The sequence below is a fragment of the Pseudorasbora parva genome, chromosome 11 (assembly GCF_024679245.1).
Source record: "Pseudorasbora parva isolate DD20220531a chromosome 11, ASM2467924v1, whole genome shotgun sequence".
NCBI lineage: Eukaryota > Metazoa > Chordata > Actinopteri > Cypriniformes > Gobionidae > Pseudorasbora > Pseudorasbora parva.
Window position 1 is genome coordinate 4,998,574 of NC_090182.1, and position 24,146 is coordinate 5,022,719.

A 24,146-nucleotide genomic window follows, 5' to 3' on the forward strand; every position below is an offset into this window, starting at 1 on the left:
ATACCGTGATAAAAGCTTCAGCAATTAATCGCAACATGAAAATGTGATACCGGCACATGCCTATTGTCAATCTTGTTAGACTCATGATCTCCATTTTAAACAAAAAGATGTGATTCTCAATTTATCCAGTATTGTTCAGCTGTAGTTCGCCACTTGATGCAGTTGATCTGGTGTACACACGAATGAGTGTATAATGGCTTTAACTGATCTCAGGTCAGTTTTATAAATGTAGATTCTGTTTTAATTTAATTAGTTTTTTTTATCTGTATGTGTTTAATATGAAATGAGAAGGATATTTAATGGTTTTTAAAATGAGCTATTTTGACAAGCACAGCCTAAAAGCTTGTTCACACTAAGATGAAAACTGTACCAAATTGTACCCGATATCAGCAGTGTTGAGCTTCGCGTGGTCATTAATGCTGGAAACTTATTACATATCCATCCAACGAGAAACCCATCGGTCGACCACTAGTTAACTCTGCTGCCCAGTGTTGTGATTCTCGCACAAATAATAATTATTTTCAAGCTATGACAAGCGTCAGACGTGTGTCTCCGTTATCGGTGAGAGTGGACGGCTGTCCGTGTCCCGTCTGTGTTTTACGAGTCTGTGCCGATTTCTTATCACACATGCCAGCAGGCGCATGATGGACTGTCACGTGAAGCGCAGCGCCTCTCGGGCTGTTCTTTGCAACGCCGTTAATTGTGAGCGCAGGGGGCCGTGTTTTCCTGCAGACCTGCTTTGTCTGAAGTGTGGCACAAAAGGGCCAATTAAAAAGTAAATTAATAAAGTAGCTGGGGGAAAAACACACACTAACACACACACACACTCTGGAGAAGGGCACGGCGCCAGCACTGGCATTGTGGAGTTTCAATTTGTGCCGGTGAGCTGACAGAAGCTGCTGATCGCTCAGGCATAACAGTGTCATTGGTCTTAATAAGGGGAGCCCTGTGTGTGTGTGTGTGTGTGTGTGTGTGTGTGTGTGTGTGTGTGTGTGTGTGTGTGTGTGTGTGTGTGTGTGTGTGGTCCTGAGCATTCCCCACGTCACATCAGGTGGCCTAATTGGTTTGCTTAACCTTCTGAGCACAATGAACATGCTCTAATGTCATCTTCAGACACACAGCAGTCTCACATGAAGCACTGGAGCTCAGTTGCCTCACTAGTATGCATCTAACCTGTTACTAAAAGGACTGATATACCTCAAGCGATATTGAAGAGCTAATTGTGTAGTGTCATTTCGAACAAAAAGGCAAAGACAAAGCTATGTTTGTTTCGGGAGTTTAAAACAGCTTTCTGGTAAAGTTTGAATTACCAAAATTACTGGTGATTACATAACGGGTAAGTATGGCTATTGACTCAACAGATTCGTTTAAAACGTTGAATCATAATATTGTGTAAATCATAACACAATAGTGTTGCTGTGGTTCCGCTGTGATCTGAACTATTTTCACTGCTGAAATAAAACAAAACAGTCAATATTGCTTCTAAAATGTAAGTGGCTTTAATTCGACTAGTTTATTGAACTGTTATATGAAATCAGTCAATCATGATGGATGGTGTTTGAGAAAACAGCACACTTGGTCATGTGATGTTGCTTGTATCACGTTATCCATAGAAAAACTCTTGATTTTTCCTCGAGAGGCGGCGTGACTATATATTATCCACTATCAAATCGCCACTTACACTAAAAGAGTGCAAAATCACTCTCGTTTTTGTTGATTCCTTTTTTTTTTTGTTATTGACGTTTTAGTCAGGCTAGTTTTCTTTCACTTGACCCTTAAAAAAATCCACTTGTCCCGGACAAGTGTTGGAGAGAGACAATTCACACAAAAATGAAAATTATCCCATAATTTACTCACCCTCAAGCCATCCGAGATGTATATGACATTCTTCTTTCAGATTAATACTATCAGAGTTATGTTTAAAAAAATGTCCTGGCTCTTCCAAGCTTTTAAATCGATGGGTTTTTGTAAGTAAAGTATCCATATTTAACACATTATAAAGAAAAATATCCATTTATAACACATTATAAAGTAAAATATGTAGGTTTCCGTGGACTGCCTTCCGTATTCAACTTATAACGAAAGCGCAATTCCTCTCACAGTTCAAAATGCGTACGCTACATCCAACGATATTGTCATGCTTTTCTTCGTAAGTTGAATATGGAAGGCAGTAGGGATGGCTCGATACCACAATTTTGACTTCGGGTATGGTACCGCAATCTAATACCAAAATACCGATATTAAATCGATACCACATAGTCTGATATTGGTGTGGGTATATTGCGCTAGAATGAGTACAATTATGCAAGTTTTGAGTTTATAAAGTGGGAAATTACCACGAATGTTTATTAGTAACTGAATCAACAAAGTTTATCACATCAAATCAGTCATTTGAAAACTTTCTTGTGAGAAATAATTTCAGCAAAAAACTTAGCAAATTGCTTCTGGCTTCAAAAGACATTACACCTACACTACAGCCATCTGCATAATCCGATTCAACACGTCCGTCTCAGGATGGATAACGGAAATCATTTGAACATGCAAGCGATTTTATAGCATTTTGTAAAAAGTTACATAGGATAGCTCATACCAACGACACACACGCCTGTAACTTAGAGCTCACACATTATAAATTAAGTTTCCTTAAACAGTCAAATACACAAAATTATGTACAAATGTCCGTCTTTAGTGAGTATTCACATAAACACAGTCGGTTGTGTCTAACGCGAATGTAAACAGTGCAATAGTACGCGTGCAAATATTATGAGATCTAAATGTCAATGGTTGAAACGAACGCTGGAGATTGTGATATTCGATCTTATGTTAGGCTATGTATGTGCGTTGATCAGTGTAAAAAGAAAATGTCTAAATTATTCGCTGACCTGTCGATCTCTTAAGAAGGCAGAATAGTGACAGATGCTTCTTGGCTAGGTTTGATGGTTCTTCATCAGTTTTATAAGCAAAGTAATTACAAATTTCACTTCTACTCCTCTCTTTATTAATTCGTTTTGGGGATCTTGAGTGAGATTCAACTGCTTTATCCATTTTATTCGTCTATGTTGTTGTCACATTTGCCAGTTTCGCGTCAGTTTTTGTAGCACGCACTGCCATCTAGCGGTACTTCAGAACAGCAGCATATACCGAAATGTGAAAAATCATAAAATATATACGGGTATTTTTCCAGTACCGGTATAACGCACATCCCTAGAAGGCAGTCAGCCGGAAGCTAGATATTTTACTTTATAATGTTTTAAATATGGATCTTACACAAATACATCAATTCGCTTCATAAGGCAAGCAGTTATATGATGGATGTATACACTTTTATGGGCTACAAATTTTGGGCTGCCATTAACTGCCATTATAAAGTGCCAGGATATTATTTAATATAACTGTCTGGAAAAAAGATCATCATGTACAACTAGGATTGGCTTGAGGGTGAGTAAATCATGGCGTAAATTTAATTTCCTTTAATGTTGAGCCCTGTATTGTATAAAGAGCTATATAAACAAACGTAACTAATCTTACATAACCTTTGGAAAAGCGAATCACAATAACAATCACAGGCTTTACTGCGTAGGCTATGGGCTGGGAGAATATGGAAGTAAAACTGTGCCACTGGATTTTGAATTCTAATTTTTAGCACTGAATTTTTTTACATCGAATTTTTAACACTGAATTTTATTTTGCATCTAAATCAGACTTTGAATTTTAAAAGCCATCGAATTTCTAGCTCTGTTTTTTTTTGACTATGACATTTTTTCAATGTTTTAAAAAAATTCAGTGTAAAAAGAAATTCAACGTCTCAAAAAATTCAGTGTAAAAAAATTCAACGTCTCAAAAGATTCAGTGTAAAATAATTCAACGTCTCAAAAAATTCAGTGTAAAATAATTCAACGTCTCAAAAAATTCAGTGTAAAAAAATTCAACGTCTCAAAAGATTCAGTGTAAAATAATTCAACGTCTCAAAAAATTCAGTGTAAAATAATTCAACGTCTCAAAAAATTCAGTGTAAAAATATTCAGAGTCAACATCCGGGTAACCAAGGAGAAGCAATCGATCCCTGTATCAAATCATCCAACATCCAGCCAATCATTTACGATCCATTGGTCATGTGATGCTGAAACAGGAAGGCGGGGAACAGGGCCGTTTCTAGCCTTTCTGGCACCCTAGGCGAGATTCATATGTTGCACCCCCCCCCCCCCTTTTTTTTTTTTACTTCAACTTATTAAGTAAATATGACTTCCTTATTTCATGGGCATATTGTACATGCATTAATCGAATAATGTAGCTAGGTTTATTATCTCTGAGATCACAGATGTTGGGGGGTTCGGGGGCATGCTCCCCCGAGAAAAATTTGATTTCTATGATCTACATATGTGTATTTTAAGATGTTCTGAAGGCCAAAAAATTAGATAACAATAGCTTGAAAACCATGTCACTCGGCGCCGCTGCGGATTGAAGAACACAGTGACACAAAGACTAAAAGACGGGACGAAGCAGTAGCCGAAGCCTTGCGCCAGTTTCATGTTTTAAAGGTTAATCACATATTTTTTTAAGGGGGGCTGATGCATAAGTTCATAAAAAAGGGCCTAGTGACGCCCATGGTTATGACAGTATTAGCCTACTTGATCAATTTACACTAAACAGCTATCTCTGATGTAAAAAAAAAATTATTCAAATTAACTGCTATAATGTTCTGCACCTGAAATGAGCATGGCGTGTGGTCCGTCCAGTACTAATATTCAGTGTAATGTTTTGCTCAACATTATGATAGAGGGACCAGCTTAGTAGAGAACAAGTAACCAATAAGTAGGCTATACCTGTTTATTTCGCTTTCTTTTTACGATACTGAGCCCCTGATGGCTTTGACCTTTTCATGATGATGAAACTAAAGCACGCTGTAACGAGTAGAAATATAGTGTGGCCCCTTTAACAGTTGCGAGCGCTCCCTGCAAACGAAGTCTGCATTTTGTGAATGTGCGCACTGAGTCTTGAGCTCCCATGTGTGGGGATTATTTTCTGTTTTCTGTTGCTAACAGTTATTTTGTTTTATTAAGTAATGCTGTGGATGGAAAGGGAGTTTGTGATGAGAGTTCAGCGGGGAATAAAGTGCGATCTGTTTGATGTTAATCGCCTCCGTGTTTGCATCCACTCCAGTTACATTAAGTGAGCTATCCACATTTTTCACTCGGACACAAGCGTTACAACGCCTCGGATGACGACGTTCCCTGCCGCCCTCTACATGATCTCATTTCATTACAGCAGCTCCACTATCACCATGGCGACTTCACTCCAATAATCGCAACTAATCATAATGCCTTGAAATAGAAAAAGTACGAAATATTAATAATAAAATATATATGAAATAACTAAAAAATCTTGTTGGGGCGGGGGCTCATTGACGCCCCCCAACTGTTGGCGCCCTAGGCGACCGCCTAGTTTGCCCATGCCTAGAAACGGCACTGGCGGGGAAGTTCACTTCAGGTGAGCTCCAGAGCTCAGCAGCATGGCTCAGAACACACACGATGGCGCTTCAGTGAGTTTACTCATGACCAATGGATCGTAAATGATTGGCTGGATGTTGGATGATTTGATACAGGGATCGATTGCTTCTCCTTGGTTACCCGGATGTTGACTCTGAATATTTTTACACTGAATTTTTTGAGACGTTGAATTATTTTACACTGAATTTTTTGAGACGTTGAATTATTTTACACTGAATCTTTTGAGACGTTGAATTTTTTTACACTGAATTTTTTGAGACGTTGAATTTCTTTTTACACTGAATTTTTTTAAAACATTGAAAAAATGTCATAGTCAAAAAAAAACAGAGCTAGAAATTCGATGGCTTTTAAAATTCAAAGTCTGATTTAGATGCAAAATAAAATTCAGTGTTAAAAATTCGATGTAAAAAAATTCAGTGCTAAAAATTAGAATTCAAAATCCAGTGGCACAGTTTTACTTCCATAGGAGAAACAGGTTTTCGCTCGATGTTGCGGTGCTTACAAAGTGCAGTTTTGCTGGCATTTCAGTGCTTTCTCTGCAAAGACATTATTTATGATGTTTGAAATGCAATCAGATGAGTGTATTTGATAAACGAAACTCACTGACAGGCGGCTGCCTTCAAATGCTCACATTGTTGTGTTTGCTCTAAAGAGCGCTCGCAGCACGAGGCTGTGCGGATTTTCGGGTAAGTGTTTAAATTAATTTTGTATCATAAAAGCAATTCTAGATGCAAGTGCATTAAGCCAAAGTCAGTTATGTCTTGAGGGGTTAAACCGACAGAACATTTGAAATGTCAAAACTGATTGTGCATTAGTGTGAACGCAGACTATAAGATAACCTGCGGCATATGATGTCATTGGTAATAATCAAACAGCAATAATGTTTATGGAAAAAAAGGGGAAAAAAAGAAGAAAAAAACTTAAATGCACTTGCCTGGAAACTTTCAAGATACTGAAGGCAGACTTTATTTATTGCTTTGAACGTTTCTTTATTCTTACAGACATACATTTGCATTTTGAAGGCATTTTTTTTTATAGAAAATTACTTATATGAAGTACTACAGTAACTGTTAATAATTTGGGTAACACTATTTTAAGGTTCAGTTATTAACTATTAACTAGTTGCTTATTAGCATGCATATTACTAGGATATTGTCTGTTTATTAGCACTTATAAAGCACATATTAATGCCTTATTCTGCATGACCTTATTCTACATCCCTTAATCCAGGGTATATACAGCAATCCTTAAGTTAAATGTACTACTTTTTTAATACCTTCTGAATATTTTTTAAAACCATCACGACACTGAATTGCAAGTGTTAATCAGTGACCTTTCTATTATTTACACAGATTTTGACATATATAACATACAAAAAAGAATAGATTTAGAATCGACACCAGGAGGAAATCTGTTATAAGTTATCATTCAGACTAGGGATGCACCGATCCGATACTCGGGATCGGTATCGGCTCCGATCTGCCATTATTTGCCGGATCGGGTATCGGACAGACAGGACCGATCCAAATTCGATACTGTGCGCATAATATTCTGTGTTATTGTTAAGCCCCAGCGCCCCACAAAAGGCACAAAAACCTTATAAAGCATCCACGATTCGTGCACTATATTATAAGTGTTCTGAAGCCATTCCATCGTTTAATGCGAGTACAGATTAGTTCAGGTCAATGCTTCCCTCCACTGCGGCTGTCAGTCACTCTCCATTCAGCTTTAAACTGTCGCGTTCGGTGACACTCAACACGATGAAACGTTCCAAGATTATTTATTGTTTCTGTTATTATGCTTGATCTGTAGATAACGCTCTAACGTTATGGTTTCTCAAAAAAATGGCTACCTGCTGGCGTTTATTGCTGTAAACCGTGTTACTTTCTACCGGGTGTCAGTTAGATCACAACACTGGACTAGATATTGTATTGTTTTTCACACAGTAACTGAAATGTTAAACTGTTAAAATAAACGGCTTATAAGAATACTGCATAGATATACTACGCGTCTATATCTTGTTTTAAACTTCTCGATGCGGACGGGGCGCGGCGCGCTGTGAGCGTCTATGACTGTGGCTGTGAGCATGTGACTCTGTGTTGCTTCAAGCGCATCATCCTGCGCACGGGATGCGCATAAGCGCTTTGTGCCGCTCTGTATTATGCTACTGTTGCGCTATGAAAGCCTTATTAATAGCCTTTCTTGTTCTGCTCTATCTATATGTTGCTGCCTCATTAAAAATATGCATTATACATTTAAAATAAATGCAATTTCTTAGTGTATAGGCCCTATTTCTATAAATATATTTACTTGTTTTTCATGAATATTTTTTGTGTAACATATTTTACCAGATTTACAGCTACAGTTATTCAGACAGATTTTGTGGTTTCCTTTATTTTTTCCCAACTAAATGTTTAGATTTTATACAATTATTGTGCACTCGTGATTTTATAACTTTTGCTGCTGAATTATTCACTAACCTAATTTATTCAATTCTACACACTAAGGCTTAGAAATTCTACATAGACAAAACTGCATTGGTATCGGATCGGTATCGACCGATATTCAACATTGTAATATCGGATCGGTTCTGGAAAAATGGTATCGGTGCATCCCTAATTCAGACACAGTAAAATACATCTCAACATTCACAAAGGTTGGTTAAGGAGAAGCATTACTGCATTCACATTTGATTTCAATTAGTAATTGGTAATTCAGCAATTATTAATTATCAATTATTTGGTGTTTTTGTTCCAACAACAAAACCTGAGCCAAATATGACATTTCTATAACTGTGATAAGTTGTTGAATTTAACAAAATACTAAAAACTAGTGCTGTCAATCGATTAAAAACTTTAACTAGATTAAATCACACATTTCTTCTGTGATTAATCGCAATAAAAGAAATGTTTTTGTACGTTTTTAATATATTTTTTTATATAATAATTTCAGTTAATCAAATTAATGTAGAAACAACATAAAGACAGTATATTTTAAATACTTGTTTAAATGGCATCTTTTTATGAATGAAGGCCAGTAGCCTTTTTTTTTTTTTTTACATTTATTTATTAGGCTCCAAAAACATAAAAATATAAGTAAACTGGAAACAGTGCTAACATAAACCCATAATAAATGTCATGTTTACTCCTGCCCTTCCTGTCTTAACAGTTGGGAAATATACAGAAATTTTATAAAGTTATCAAAGTTATATGCAGTCTGCAGTGCATAAACTATAAATTAAATAGTTAATCCTTATTAAAGCTACAAAAGTTATTTAATCAAGAGCAGCGAGTCATTTTCTCTGTTCCCTTTGTTCTTTAACTTTACTGACAGGAAGCCTTATTGGTTGCTGTCCCTTTAAGAGCAGGCAGACACGCAGATCTCACTGTTTAAATACCGTCGATGGATCTCGCCTTATTCTCTCACAACTCTTTTTGCTCATTTTAGACTTTATATAAATCATTTAAGATTGCTCTTATGAGGATAGTCGTTGAAGATATGCCTTGAAACAAGTCTAAAATAAAACGTAAGCCAGTCACTTCTGTTGAGCGCGCAGTGTTATGAGATGATCCCGAACGACCGCTGAATATGGCGTCAGCATCAAACATACATCGAGACGGAGACGAAAGATCTTTTATTATGTGCCCAGAAATGCTAAAGCCCATATTTAAACGAACTAACCAGAATAGGACACCTGATAGTCTGAAAAAATAATACCTAATTTGGAAAAAAAAACAATACCTCTGAGACGACATTTAACACTTTTAATGGCCTTAAATTTGACCATTTGGATTTATCACTTTTTAATACTTTTTAAAACCCCGCGGACACCCTGTAATCCCACCCAATACCTAAACTTAAATGCTACATCTTACTAATTATTAATAAGCAGTAAATTATACTCCCCATACTAAAGTGTTACCATAATTTGTTATTTTAAATTAACACCAAATCGGATCATCCCCCAGAATCAGAATTTGAATGAATCGTGAGGTAGCTAACTATTCCCACCCCTATTTTTTTAATATTGTATATAACTTCTGGTTAATTCATCCCATGGCAAATGGAGTTGCATTGCGAGAACATTATTGTACACAGTGCGCTCTAGTTGTGTATTTTCCTGGCTATTGCCCAGCACACATTCTGAAGTGTGTTATGGCGAACGGACCCTGTGTGTCTCTGAGCACAGCAGAATGCACTGAGCTCTGAGATGAAAGCCTAATGGAGATTTCTGCCTCCTCCTGACGTCGTGCTGAATGAACACTCCTCTGTATTTGTGCCTCAGTGCTCACAGATCCTCCGCAGCAGCACTGCAGTCTAACACACCACCTGCACCTCCTACAATAACACACTCCACTAACGTCTGGCAGCCCGTCTCACAGCACAGACACACAGTCATGGAAGGCCACTGACTGGAAAATAACGCAACGCTCTACAATGCGAGTAAATCACTCGCATATGCAACCAAATTTCACGCTAGGTGGCCAAAAAACGTCTTTAATTATAGTAATTTATACGATTTCAGTCGCCTGTGATTGAGTTAGAGGACAAAAATAAGTTTAGCACAGATATAATTTAATTGCCTGCTAAGCTTTACTGCACCGCCTCTTTTGCTTTCTCTCGTCAAGTCAACTTTATTTATATAGCGCTTTTTACAAGTCCGATTGTTTCAAAGCAGCTTCCCAGTGTTAAACAGGAAAATACAGCACCAGAATTTGATTCGGCAGTACAGCCGCTCTGGAGAAAACGGTGATGTTATCAGCTCATTTAAATTATCATATAGTGTATATCAGTAATATAGTTGAAATTTAAGTGTCCCCAACTGAGCAAGCCAAAGGCGACAGTGGCGAGGAACCAAAACGTTTTTCTTTTTTTTTTTACACGTGCCACGTAAAAAGAATTGACAAGCATGATCTAAATGCAATGCTTAGCCCCGTTTCCACCAAAATTACCCGGAACAATTTGTACCAGGAACTTTTTTGCAGGAACTTTTCTCCCCCCCAGACCTGCAGCTGTCTGCGTTTCCACCGATCTAAAGTTCCGAGAAGATTAGGCAGATTAGTCCGGTGATGTAGGACTGCGCGCGACTGCTCCTCCAAGTCAGTGAAGGACATGTCTTACTGCAGTAATCATTTTTGTGTGTACCGATTGAAAGATGGACTATTTACATGAGACATGAGACGTTATCTAAACCGATCTGGTGTTTACATGTGATGACTTTCAATCGCAATCATTTTGTCACATGCAGTTTGTCTGCCGCATCAAAAATGTCAACGCTGTTTTCTCCAGCAGCTGAATGTGTTAACTGTAGCCATAGCAACTCTTAACGGCCACCAGGACTAATACAGTATTATTTATAGCTATTTATTTGTTGTAAAGTGTAATAATCATCTCAGAAAAAAAAAAGTTCTGTCAAGCGCAGTTAAAGTAAAAACTGCCTGGGGCAATATACGCTGTGTCATTACTCCAACATTATCTTCATAACTTACGAAATAAAAAGTTTACCCCTACGAAAAATTAACTTTCCTCTCTTGTCAACATGAGCGCGGTGCGCGCTGTCACGTCATGTAAGGACGCAAACTTAAAAGTAATCGGTCAGGTCGTTTACATGGTGAAAAAAAATGAATAACGAGTATGGAAGAGATTCAAGCTGTGCTGCTTTTGCTGGTTATGTATAGGTTTACTAAAGAGGTAATTAACAACGACAGAAAAGAGCACTAATATGCAGATTCAGCAGCATGCAGCATATTCAGAAAGCTTGTAAAGCTAGATTTAAAATGACAACGTATATTATTATCAGCTATTACGGACATTGAACGTGAGATGGCTGAGACGAACGTGGCGCCACCAGACAGAGAGCAAGACTGATATTTACTGAACGCAGAACCAACCTCGCAAAAGACTTTTAAAAATGCCCGTTGAAATAAAATGCTGCTTGATCTAAACCAATCAGCATGTTCAGCGCCCAAGTCCCGCCCTCGAAAGTTCCTGAACTTTGAAAAAGTACTACCTCGCGAGCAGGGCCGTTTGGAGGGGGAAATATTTACCCGGAACTTCATTTAGACCCTGGTTCCTGCGGTCTAAACACACGAAGTACCACCCAAAGTTCCTGGTTCCTGGGTAAAGTTCCTGCGGTGGAAACAGGGCTCTTGACAGGACTGACTTGTCCAAGAACTGTCCCGGTCGGGCCAGTGTTGTATCCCAATACATCATTTGCATGTTTGTTTGTTTTTTTTAAGCCATGCCAATTGTTACAACCCTATGTTTTTTGTATTTTGTGACCTCTGTTTTGTGAGTCTCTCTGTGGGTCTGGAAGTTCATCTGATTGGTTCCTGCAGGCTGATTGCTACTATGTCCTGATTGGTCCACAGTATTTTAAAAAGCATGTCATTACTTTCTCTACCCAGATTGATGCCGAGATCTTGTGTTTTGAGAGTTTGTTTTTTGAGCGCTAGAAAAGTTTGACTGTGTTAAGAATATTAGAAACTGTGAGTATTGGTTGTTTGTTTGTTTAAATCTGACACTTTTTGTATCAGAGGAACTTAATTGGTATACCTGACCCTTTGCCAGTTTTCTGACACTGATTTGGACTGCCCTTTTCAGTTTGTTTGCCTGGTTGTGAATATATTGTAAATACTGATAATTTGGGAAAGTAGGGAGTCTGACGCCACTTTTGTTTATTGTAAACTGTTTTTGATGTCTGTTTTGGTTAGGGAGTTAGGTTTATATACTGTATTTCCTTTTTGGTTTAGGGTTTAAGAAAGAGTTTTAAAAACAACAAAGTTTTGTTTTTGAAGTTGAAAATGAGTTTGGAGAATATGCTCGAGATCGCGAATATGAGGCAGATGCTGAATATGCAGGTAAACGAACTCTGACGAGGACAGATGATGATCTGCTCAAACTAAATCCTTCCAAGCTCCAAAAGGTAACGAAATAGGTTTTATTTTATTCTTCTGTAAGTGTTACTCTAACATCAGGAGTTTTATATATTATCGCGACAAGTACAGGTCTGTCAATGTTAAATATGGATCCGGGTCGCTAACGACCCGAATATGTAAGAATGTTTGGAGAAACAGTCAAGCATTTAAGGGTTAATGTTAATCAAACAACAAAAGATGCACTGAAAAAAACAAAACTTAATGCTCTTGACTGAATAACTTTCTAACTTTAATAAGGATTAATTTATATTTAATTTATATAGTGGAAACTATTCAGTGCTATTTTACCTAATCTGTATCTGACTAATTTTAGATGTACCTAAAAAGCACTGCTTATTTACTTAACCTCTGTTTTATTGTTTGTTTGTGCTATTGCTTGTAGTTTGATTATTTGTTCTTATACCGCCAAAAGCGGAGCAAACATTCGCACTGTTACTCGCTCTAGATTAAGTGCAGGATTACTTGTGTTTTCCGGCACTCGTGTGAATAAAATCGTGCACGAGGACACCCTCATCCCTCACGAGGACACATCATCGCGCAATCAACAGCATCTCTTTCTGCCATTTTTCCACCATCAACCACCATGTTGGAGTGTCAACAAGCTCTTCGTTGATTGGCTTGCGCAACAAAACGTCACATGAATTTTCCACTCGAGTTGACATTTTTTATCTTGCGTGCAAGACACGCTTGAGCCGTTCGAATCATGCGCGTCGTCAAATTTCCGTCATCTGCTGCAAATTTGCGTTTTAGCACTGACTTTGTCATGTAATCTATTCAAGCAAATAATTGAATTCTCTTTTTGTGCAGAATTACAGACTGCTTGTCTTTAATAGCATTTCATATTTATATTTCATATTATATTTAGGTAGCATTCTCTCATTTGCATTTTTCGTGCATTCCATGTAAAAAGTCTGGCAAGTAAAAAGTGTACTAACCAATGTCGACTCGAGCTTCAGTGTGTCCGTAGATGGTTGTAACGCATGCAAAATTCACATTTGGTCAGATTTAGTATTTCGGTCCTGTGAAATAGAGGGTGTGTCTTGTTTTTCCCAGCAGGGAACTGATCTAGTGTATTGTTTTTCAGTATGTTGTAATTAATAAATTGTTAAAATGTAATGTTTATATATATTTTTTTTATACAAATACAGAAACACTTGTAACATCCATCTAAATGTGTATATTAAAATGTAAAGTTTGTGTTCTGTAGTTCTATTACATTAATATGCTATTAATGTATGAACATCAGATTCTTGACATTATTTAAAAACATATCTGGCCCAATTTTGTTTTGCAAAATTTGACAAAATGGGAATTTTTGTAATAATAATAATGCGTTCGATTGATATAGTGCTTTTAAAGGCACTCAAAGCGCTTTACATGGAAGAGGGAATCTCCTCAACCACCACTAATGTGCTAGCCTAGAAATCTAGACGCACCCTAGCGGCAGCAAATTTAATCTGCCCGCAAGTGTCGTCTAGGAACTCTCAATACCCTTCTGAGCTGTATTCCTCACAATCTGGACGGGCCAATCACATCGTGTATAGAGTCGGCGGGCGGGGCCATAATGACGACGGCCGAGTTGCGTTTGCGTGCTTCTAGTAAACACAGAAACTGGCGAACGGCGGTCTTTCGAATCAGCTTTGACCGCGACTCTGGAAGACTTGGAGTTAAGCTTTTCTCTGAGAAAAGAACAAAGAACGGCACTGAAGTCATTCTTAAAAAGGGAAGATGTGTTCGGAGTTTAGCCGACCGGATACGGCGAATGTTTAATCTATCAACGAGCTCTGCTTCACCTTCGTTGCTCTGGTTGGTTGTAGCGCTATCCTATCGCGTGCAGAGGGAGTTTGACAGACAACCGTTTATCCCGCCCCTCGGATTGAGCCGTCAATGGTGAGTTTCCAGACCAAACATCTTGATGTGGGTCAGGCTTGTCAGGCTACTAATGTGCAGCACCACCTGGATGATGCGACGGCAGCCATATTGCGCCAGAACGCTCACCACACACCAGCTGATTGGTGGAGAGGAGACAGAGTGATGAAGCCAATCAGGATATGGGGATTATTAGGAGGCCATGATGGACAGAGGCCAGTGGGCAAATTTGGCCAGGATGCCGGGGATACACCCCTACTCTTTTTCCGAAAGACATCCTGGGATTTTTAATGACCACAGAGAGTCAGGACCTCGGTTTAACATCTCATCCGACAGACGGTGCTCTTTTGTCAGTATAGTGTCCCCATCTCTAAAAAAGCTTGTAGCAAGCTTTCACATTCAAGGCTCTCACACAGTGATCAACAAATATTTATTTCCTTCACACAACACTAATTAAACTAGTCACTTGCTACTCGTCAACCTCTGCCCTTGATTAATCCTGCTGTCCTTCAGATCTCAGTTCCATAGATTAAAAGCAAATATAATTAATATAAAGCGAACCCTAAAAATAAATGCAAAAAAAAACAACAACAAAAAACAATCAGTACGTACAAAAAGTAAACAACTACTCGCATTTTTTAAAAAGCAGAATGAATTAAATGGAGGTGTCACTTTTAAGGCCTAACCTTAGTCGGGTCATATTCATGAGTTTGACACTTTCAAATGAACAGGCAAAAATGCAAAATAACTTAAATAAGCTACAAACAGCATCCAATGAGAGAGACTAAACGCTTGAGAGCAGCCCTGACACATGCGAGAGCTTGGCTCGGCCCGTTTGACAGGCGACCTTGAGCTTCCCCCTCTTCCTCCCTGAACACTTTTGACGTGTTTAGCCTCAGCTCGTTCTCTACTCTCACCCTCTCCATCCAATTATCTGCCAAAATATCATCATTTATTCAACACACTTGAAAAGAAAGCAAAGAATCTGATGCAGCAATTCTGCAAACCCTTTCAAAAGAGCTCATCTATATGCACAGGGGACTGAACACACACAGGGCAGAATAAACCTTGTTCAAGGAGAACTGCCACTGAAGTTGTATCGCTCAGAGACGCAACATCAAAAACCCAGTCTAAGCGAAATGGGTACAGTCAAAGCTACAATGTGTGATATTTTCCCCCATCTAGCGGTGTAAAGCTATATGACCATCCAGTGAATATTAGTTTCTGTTCCTCTCAATTCTGATTTCGTTTTAACTCCTACGGTGGCCGATTTAGTCCAAGATTAACACAGCAATCCCCCTCTTCACATTCGACACGGTGCCATCGAGTGTTAAAACGCGAAAGGCGAAGCTTGAATTTATGGGCATGTCCCTCTTTGGCTAATGTACTTTCAAGATGGAGGGCCTACATGGCAACCGGCATTCGAACCCCTCACCCGTATGTATTTTCAATGGCATATTATAAACTTACGAGAATACTTTATTACTTGAAAGAAGTAAATATACATTAATGAGCACATATATTTTTGAAAGGACTAAGTGTTTTTAGCAAAGAATAAACTAAAAAAGTTACACAGTGTAGCTTTAAGGGACTACAGAGGTGAAAACACCAAATAAACCTCCATTTAAAATATTTATTGACAAAATTTAAGACAGTCCTATCATGAGCTCCGAGGTTGTTAAATGCTTTAAAAGCTTGAGCTCTTTAGAGAAAGATGGATTATGATTGACTGTTTTTAATCACTTATCAGCCTTAAATTGTTCTGAAAGGATCCCAATGATAACATTTATCTGTGCCGTTATCGTTATACATGTGTGGACTTCTTTTATATTTATTATATCTTTATAGTTATCGTCCTTGGTGTGAACAGGCCAGACGCTATTACGGACTACTTTATGGTGCTTTTCTGACATTTAGGTGCTTGAAAGCCCAATTCTCAAGCAGCCGATTGATTCTACGGCATTTCTTCTTTTGTGTTTCAAAAAAAACAAAAAATGTGGGTTTAGAACAGCATGCAGCATATTCTATCATCCTTTTTCCTGAGTAAATCGAGTCAAACAACTCTCAAGCAGCCAAGAAATACGGCGTGTCAGTGTGTGATGAATGTGTGTCAATGTCATTAAGCCCAAAAAGACAAGAGAAAAGAAAAGCTTACTGCGGTCCTAAAAGTTGGTGTTTAGAAGAAATGGAGAGGCAAATGTGTCGTAGTGGAAATAAATAAATAATGGGCTGCCCGTAACCAGAGCCATCATTCAGCTGAAGGCACTGGATATCGCCAAATAACTGGACAATCCCACCCGCGGTGGAGAGCCAGCTTTGGCTACTGCAGAAGAATAATGAACAACAAATCTTGCCCAGCGATTGCCCTCCGACTGTCTTTTCAGCTCAATGTGATCACTATGTTTATTGCACTACAGTTATGCCAAAAAGCCTGTTTTTCTCTCTCTCTCGGGCAGATTTCAAGACCACAATAAGATATCACTTCTACGGTTATTAGGCTACATTTAGGGATGCACCGAAACCCATATGACCATCCAGGGAATAATAGTTTCTGTTCCTCTCAATTCTGATTAGGCCTGTCACGATAAATTTTGCTGGACGATAAATTGGCCAAGAAATTATTGCGATAAACGATAATATTGTCATTCTGAGACCATTTTCATCTAAAATAATGATAATGGCATAAAAATGCAGGTACACCTTTTCAAAGATCAATAAACTTTAATTTCTAAAGACTATTTAACACAAAAAATGGCACATACCATATTCTTGCCAGCGTAATGATATAATCCAGATTTGACCAAAATTGAGTTTAAATGGACATACGTGCATATTTTACAGTAACGGTGGTCGTTACGCGTTCTTCCGATCATTAATTAGACTGGCCAAGTCACGTTTCATATTTCACATTCATTTTCAGCGTTTATTTGCGCATCTCAGTAAACAACGGCTCTTTGTAGTAACAGCTGCTCTATGTGAAATCACACACCTGAGGGAATTTACAGCTGATTAGAGAACCGGCTTTACTCATGAGATGCGCATTAACGACCGGCCGATCGTGATCAGAGCAGCCCTACATTTCAGTAATGAATACAATGTAGACTTGATTGTTTGGCTGACTCAATTCTATTTTCCTACAAACCTTCCCCCTCATTGTTGACCCTCGCAATCGCCTCAATAACAGCCCTATCATAGTTAACATTCATCAATTCACACAGCTCCTTTACAGAGGCAGACATCCTGAAGGAAGGGAGAAAAATAGATCAGAAAAAATATAGCGCTATGCCCAGTCAACACTGTTTCACTTTACTTCAGAAATCTGTGCGTTAACATCTTCACAATACGATGAAACTTCACAAGACCGGCGAGATGCTTCCACAGGGTGGGAGATACGCGGCGTGATTGACAGCTTTGACACCAAAAGTATGTATGTGAAAATCAGATGACATGATTTCACAACTTTTCATTGGTCATTTAGATACTAAGGTAGCCATTTAGATATGTGAAGCATACTGTATACGGAAATTAACCTGGACATTCAATCCGTCGAAAAATAAAAAAATAGGCAAAATGGACAAACGTGGTTTTCATCGGACAGCGACGATATCTTAGTATTATAACAGTAGTTTAGGTGGCTTAAAAACTAGATGGTCACTGTTAAGCTTTATGACCATGAAACTTTCCCTGGGCTTTCTACTCCAAAAAGGTGGAGTAGAAACTTACGCCACATTAGCATGTTCAGTAAACGCAAGATAATGAAGACTGAAAAGGCCTCTTCTCACTGCAGGCCAGAGAGCCTCCATTTCAGGATTATATTGCAGGGCCTTGTTGAAGACCTGATCTAGACTGAGCTGGAAAGTAAACTTACTTCATGATGTATTTGGCTCTGTCAACCGTCTGAGCCTTGATCTTCACCAGGAGGGGATGATTTCCATACGTCTCATTCTTCCACTGCCCATAGAGGCGATACCTAATTACACACAACAGAGATTTGTGTGTAAGGCAATGCAGATATACATTACACTCATCAGGTCATTCTGACTGCGTTTAGATGTGTGTATACGGGATCATCATGAGGTAATAGTGATGCTGCAGTAAAAACAGCCTCATATTCTTCCGCTGGTTTATGATCACACACAACAATCATTTGATATAATGACTCCCATGATAAAACAGCACAATGTTGCACATCCACCATCACATTTAACACTTCCACAGTAGGTTGAAGACATCTTTTAAATACACTATTTTCAGGTTTATGCTCGTATTATGCTTTAACTTCTTGTGGTTATGAATGATTGTACATTGGTACACGACAGGAGTCCAGCACCAGTCATTATTTTGTAAACCCGCACCTGCATTACTCAAAGTCCCCCTGTAGTCAATCATTTTATTTTTTTCCTTAAAACTCATCTTTGATCTCCAAAAAGACATTTAAACTTAAAGCTCCACTGTGTGATATTTTCCCCCATCTAGCGGTGTAAAGCTATATGACCATCCAGTTAATATTAGTTTCTGTTCCTCTCAATTCTGATTTCGTTTTAACTCCTACGGTGGCCGATTTAGTCCAAGATTAACACAGCAATCCCCCTCTTCACATTCGACACGGTGCCATCGAGTGTTAAAACGCGAAAGGCGAAGCTTGAATTTATGGGCATGTCCCTCTTTGGCTAATGTACTTTCAAGATGGAGGAGCAACATGGCGACCGGCATTCGAACCCCTCACCCGTATGTATTTTCAATGGCATATTATAAACTTACGAGAATACTTTATTACTTGAAAGAAGTAAATATACATTAATGAGCACATATATTTTTGAAAGGACTAAGTGTTTTTAGCAAAGAATAAACTAAAAAAGTTACACAGTGTAGCTTTAAAATAGCTTGAATGTAACTACACCCTTCCTTCATTTAGTATATGCGGATCTATGAATATGCAAATTTGCCCCACTATTTTTTTTTTAATCAGCAGAAAAATATAGCAGGATAACCTGGCTTCTCTTGAGACTCCCCTCCTTCAGAGTGTTTATAGTTAGATGGAAATCTAATGATATTTCATGCATTCTGACTTATTTACACTGTTAAAGAGTTGATTCTGATGCAAAACACGGACAAAATAAAAAAAAGATATAGTAGTTGGACGTATGACCTATTTCTGTGCCAAATACACTCCTTCAGGATTCAAATTGTATTCAAGTTTCGTAAAGTTTTTTTTCTTTAGAAAATGGCCGAGTATGGCATCATACAGGGTAGATTTACACTCATCCAGAGTTAACTATTAATCAACCAGAGCAAAAGAGCAAGAGCACTAGGGCTGGGACGGTATGATTTTTTTTTTACCGTGGTTGAAACGCAAGAAACTCCCACTGTTCAGCGGTAAACCGCTTTTAAACCCGTGATATTTAAAAACCGTCCCATATTTAAGGACCTTCCCAGTCCTAAAGAGCACGTCCATCAAGAAGCTTCGGTCGGGTTACGATAGCCATCAGCAATTGTGTTTTGCATTGTGTTTTTAGACCACAACATCAACAATGTCACTAAAGAAGTGTGTTTCTGGTGTGAGGGAAAGATCACTTTGTTCAGCTTCACAGATAACCCAGAGTTAAGGGAACAGTGGATGCAGTTTGTGCTTCTGGAGATCTGCAAGTGTGTGTGTTTGTTCCCGGTTATGAGTGGAAACTGCAGGTGGTGAGTGAAACTCGCAATCAGTGGCAAAGTGCATATAATGAGTACAACACCACTGTATAGAGAATTGAACGTTTTCCAGGGATAATGCAATGATGGGTGGGTGTGTGTGTCTTTAGCTCCGCCCACTGCACACCTCCACAAACTCAGCTGTTTGCAGAAAGAATCGGTACATATAAATATGATATTATAAATATGATAAAATGAAAGACTCTTGGGAGATATGAAGGATGCGAAAAAATAGATAGATACTCAAGATTAACATGAGAAACTGTGTTATGTACCCTTTAATGACAATGACACCACAAGTGTAAATCTTAAACGAGGTGACTTACATTTTAAATGCAGAAAAATTGTGACAAACAATGAACATTATTTGACATTGCCCTGGCTATTTGACCCATAGCCTGCCCACGCTTACAGATTCCCAACCTGCACCGCAAACTAGGGCTATCAAATGATTAATCGCATCCAAAATAAAAGTTTGCGTTTACATAATATTTGTTTGTGTACTGTGTATAATTTATTATGCATATATAAATACACACACATTTTTCTTAAATATATACATGCATATGTGTATTTAACTTTTATTTTGGATGTGATTAATCACGATTAATCATTGGACAGCCCTACCACAAACACTGTAGATGTGTCCCCACCCGTTATAATATAGTATTATGTGTACAAGTGTTTTTTGTACATTCCCTGCAGTCCAGCACCTTAACAATAAGGCAATTTGTCTAATGCAATTAACCTTGTGATGTACTTTTGTTCATATATTTGCTACACTGTCCAGAGCAGGCAGAGCAACAGGTTAAGAGAACAGTGCTCTGTGATGGGCTGACCGTACCTGTGCTGGTAGGGGAAGAGTTTAAAGAAGCCCCAGATCTCTTCCGACATACAGGCGTTGCACTCCATGAGTGAGAGAGACGGCAACAAAACCTGATCAGCAATACTGAGAAAACAGCTCAGCAGAGAGTCCTGCCAGAGACACAGACAGATCCATCACGTCATATACATCTATACAATCAGATCTCACACACGCTGGAGGCCAAGCCTGTATGGAGTATCGAGTTTTTAAATCGTGCATGCAATAAATTTGGTGTTAAAAATTATTAAACATTATTTGTTTCTATTAGAATCAATTAAGGGTTTAGTTTAACGGTTTAAATTCACACTTTATAGCTTATTTTCCAGAATAAAACAAGGCATAAACCTTTGCTGTTTATATACTTTAACATTATATTCCTACTTATGACTCACCGTTTTGTCCTTGATTTCTTGTCTGCTTTCATTTTGGTACTGAGAGAGAGAGCGAGAGAGAGCGAGAGAGAGCGAAAGAGAGCGCGAGAGAGAGAGAAAGAGAGACAAGACAGGCACCGATCAATAGGGGCAAACCGACAATAAACTGAGACTACACAACTCACACAGGTTACATTAAAGTGAGCCGAAGAGCTAATAATGCCCTGATATAGAGCTCATCTACCTCAGACACACCATTATATTCTCTGACTGCCAAAACATACACAAGGACAATTATGTACCAACACTGGAGGAAGTCCATCTATCTAGCCATTAAAGCAAAGTTACATACAGTAGTGAGAAGTGCCGAATTATTTCTACATTTGTGCGCTAACACTCACTGTACAGTCAATATAAAGTTGAGAGATTTGGATTTCTGAGGCGTTGTAATGATTGATTATAATAGTTTTTTGCATATACATCTATCATCCAAACCACTTATGCCATGAAGGGTCAGGGCCATACTGGAGTCAAAGCACTAAAAGATGTAAAAGGTAAAGAACACCTTCAAATATTCAATCTCATAGTTAACAATGTCTGAGTGACATAAATAGTTCTCTTTGATTGAGGGGAAAAACTTTAGAGCCAATGACGGGTAATATTGAGAAACATTGGTGATATAATTGCAACTGTGTGTCAGTGCTCACCTCTTTCATGAAACTCTTGCCCAGGCGCACAACCTTGGCAAACAGGATGGGGTCATGGGACAGGTGAGGGCCCAGGTAGCACAGCATGGTGAAGACATCCCTGAAGAGATCCTCAAAGCTTTCAGCCGGTCGGGGTGCCTGTTTGTTCCGCAGAGGCGTCATCAAACCACCTTTGGCACCTTTGGGGACTCCAGCCCTAAAAATACAGCACATTTAAAGAGCTCAAGACACGGCTCGGATTTTCACTTGTGCTTCTATCTCAGCTCTGAAGCCTGAAAATACTGCTCAAAGCACGTCTCAGGAGGACAATGCCCTGATCGCTGGAAGGTATGTAATAGGGCTGCAACAAACTATGATTTTGATAATCGATTAATCCTAACAATTATTAGAACGATTAATCGACTATGCAAGTATGCAAGACCGCGTACACAGTGCAGTTAACTGAAGCATCTTGAAACGTGCATTATTATTTAATGTGTTGATGTTTCACTGAAACAGGAAGGAGGGCGGGACATATCGAACAGCTCCTCCCTTTTCTTTTTTTAAATAGCCAATAGCGTTTAGTTCATATCGCAGCTTGGCCAGTGCCGTTGAGCTCGGTAAAAAGGCACCATTATTGTAAATTTGACTGCTTAATATAATTACGTTTTCTGAATTAAATTGGTTAGACCCCATCTTAGAGCTGATTAGGAAGAGCTTAGAGATGAACAAATATAGTATTCCTATGAAATATATTTTTAAAAAAATCCATCAACATGAATTAAGCTAATCACATGTAAAACAACACTGCATAGTCTTTAAGGTATAAATTAAATACAGATTAATCCTACTAAAGAGCAGTGAGTGGTTTTCTCTATCTTGTGTTAACATTAATGACACAGACGACAGCAGGAATATAAGGCTTCTGTCACTTAAGGACCGAATGAACAGATCCAATAAACTTATACACACGCAACTTATTTTCCAAGTTCAGCTGCAGTCCGTAACTTTTTTGGGTTAAAAATTATCCAAAATGCATTTGAGCAAGTACATAACCAGCCAGTGTTCAAAACTATCTGCTTACCATAGCTCGATTTTACAGCAGTAAACTTGTAAAAATATTTTTAATCCCAGTGGTACTGGTGGATTTTCCCGGGAAATTCAAGCACATGTTTGCGTCATTACTTCACATCTGTACACATAAAGAGGGTGTCCCGGTTAGCAGGCTATCGCATGTGAGGATGTTGGAAGTGGAGATAGTCTTTTCTCACACCACTTGATATAATTAAACTTATCAATTTGATGGCGGATCCAAAAAGGTTCAAACGACAGTCACTATGGACAAATATAGATTAATCAGTTGTAAAATGCCAAAGTCTTCAGACTTCGGAGTGAAAAAAAAAAAAAGACTTCCCCCGAACGATGCGAAAACAAGGATAATTAAAGGTGGCGTGAACTCCGTGTTTTGAAGGTTTTTTTCTGCTGGACAGGTAAGACATTGATATGGTTGAAGTAGGCTATGTAACAGTAGCACACCTGTTCGCTTAAATCATGCAGTAAAGGAGTTTTCCTTTGTTGCGCCTTTCTCGTTTTGCTATGTGCATTCTCGTTTTGCTATGTGCATTATGGTAACATCAGTTATTTTGTGCTTGCTATGAGAGGGAGCTTCACCTCTACTCCACATTAATGTGTTGGTATATGCCGATTAGAAAATAGACTGCATAGAAATGGAAACTGTACAACAGGTAGCCCTAATACACATTAAATGTAGTCATGCAATCCTGATAACATTAATAGTTTGAAAAAGTATAATTTGCAGTTTGACGTGATATGATAAACGATCGTTAGATTAATCATCGCAATGTATTGCAATGCTTTTTTCTCCTTAGTTGGTCAGAATAAAAGAGGATGAGCTACATACTTGTTCAGATGACATTCTTATGTCGGTAATACTTTCAAACAGTAAAGTCTGTGATTGTGAATGACAGAATCCACACCGGGTGACTGACAGCGCTGCTCCTGACAGCTGCACATTTGATTCCTCCGCGCTGTGCCGACCGGGGCACTATTCACGTAGAGATGATAATTCTGCGAATAACTGCCATTGCAGTTTTCGAATAGAGATGGCGACAAAGAGGAAAAACTACAGAGTGCAGCTTTACGACACAACCGACGGCGTTTAAGCAAATACTCACCAAGCCGGGCATTTTAACGCA

General features: G+C 38.5%; 1 protein-coding gene across 2 annotated transcripts in view; it reads right to left on the reverse strand.

Annotated features, from left to right (window-relative positions):
* The window catches only part of thoc2 (THO complex 2), a 145,591-nt gene that overhangs the window by 78,430 nt on the left and 43,015 nt on the right, over nucleotides 1-24,146 (reverse strand). For both annotated transcript variants that reach the window (XM_067456848.1, XM_067456846.1), the window contains exons 12-15: nucleotides 21,952-22,147; nucleotides 21,266-21,304; nucleotides 20,853-20,983; nucleotides 18,183-18,284 (exon numbers count right to left, since the gene is read on the reverse strand). In XM_067456848.1, the coding sequence (XP_067312949.1) occupies nucleotides 18,183-18,284; nucleotides 20,853-20,983; nucleotides 21,266-21,304; nucleotides 21,952-22,147 (468 nt within the window). The remainder of the gene's footprint in view (nucleotides 1-18,182; nucleotides 18,285-20,852; nucleotides 20,984-21,265; nucleotides 21,305-21,951; nucleotides 22,148-24,146) is intronic.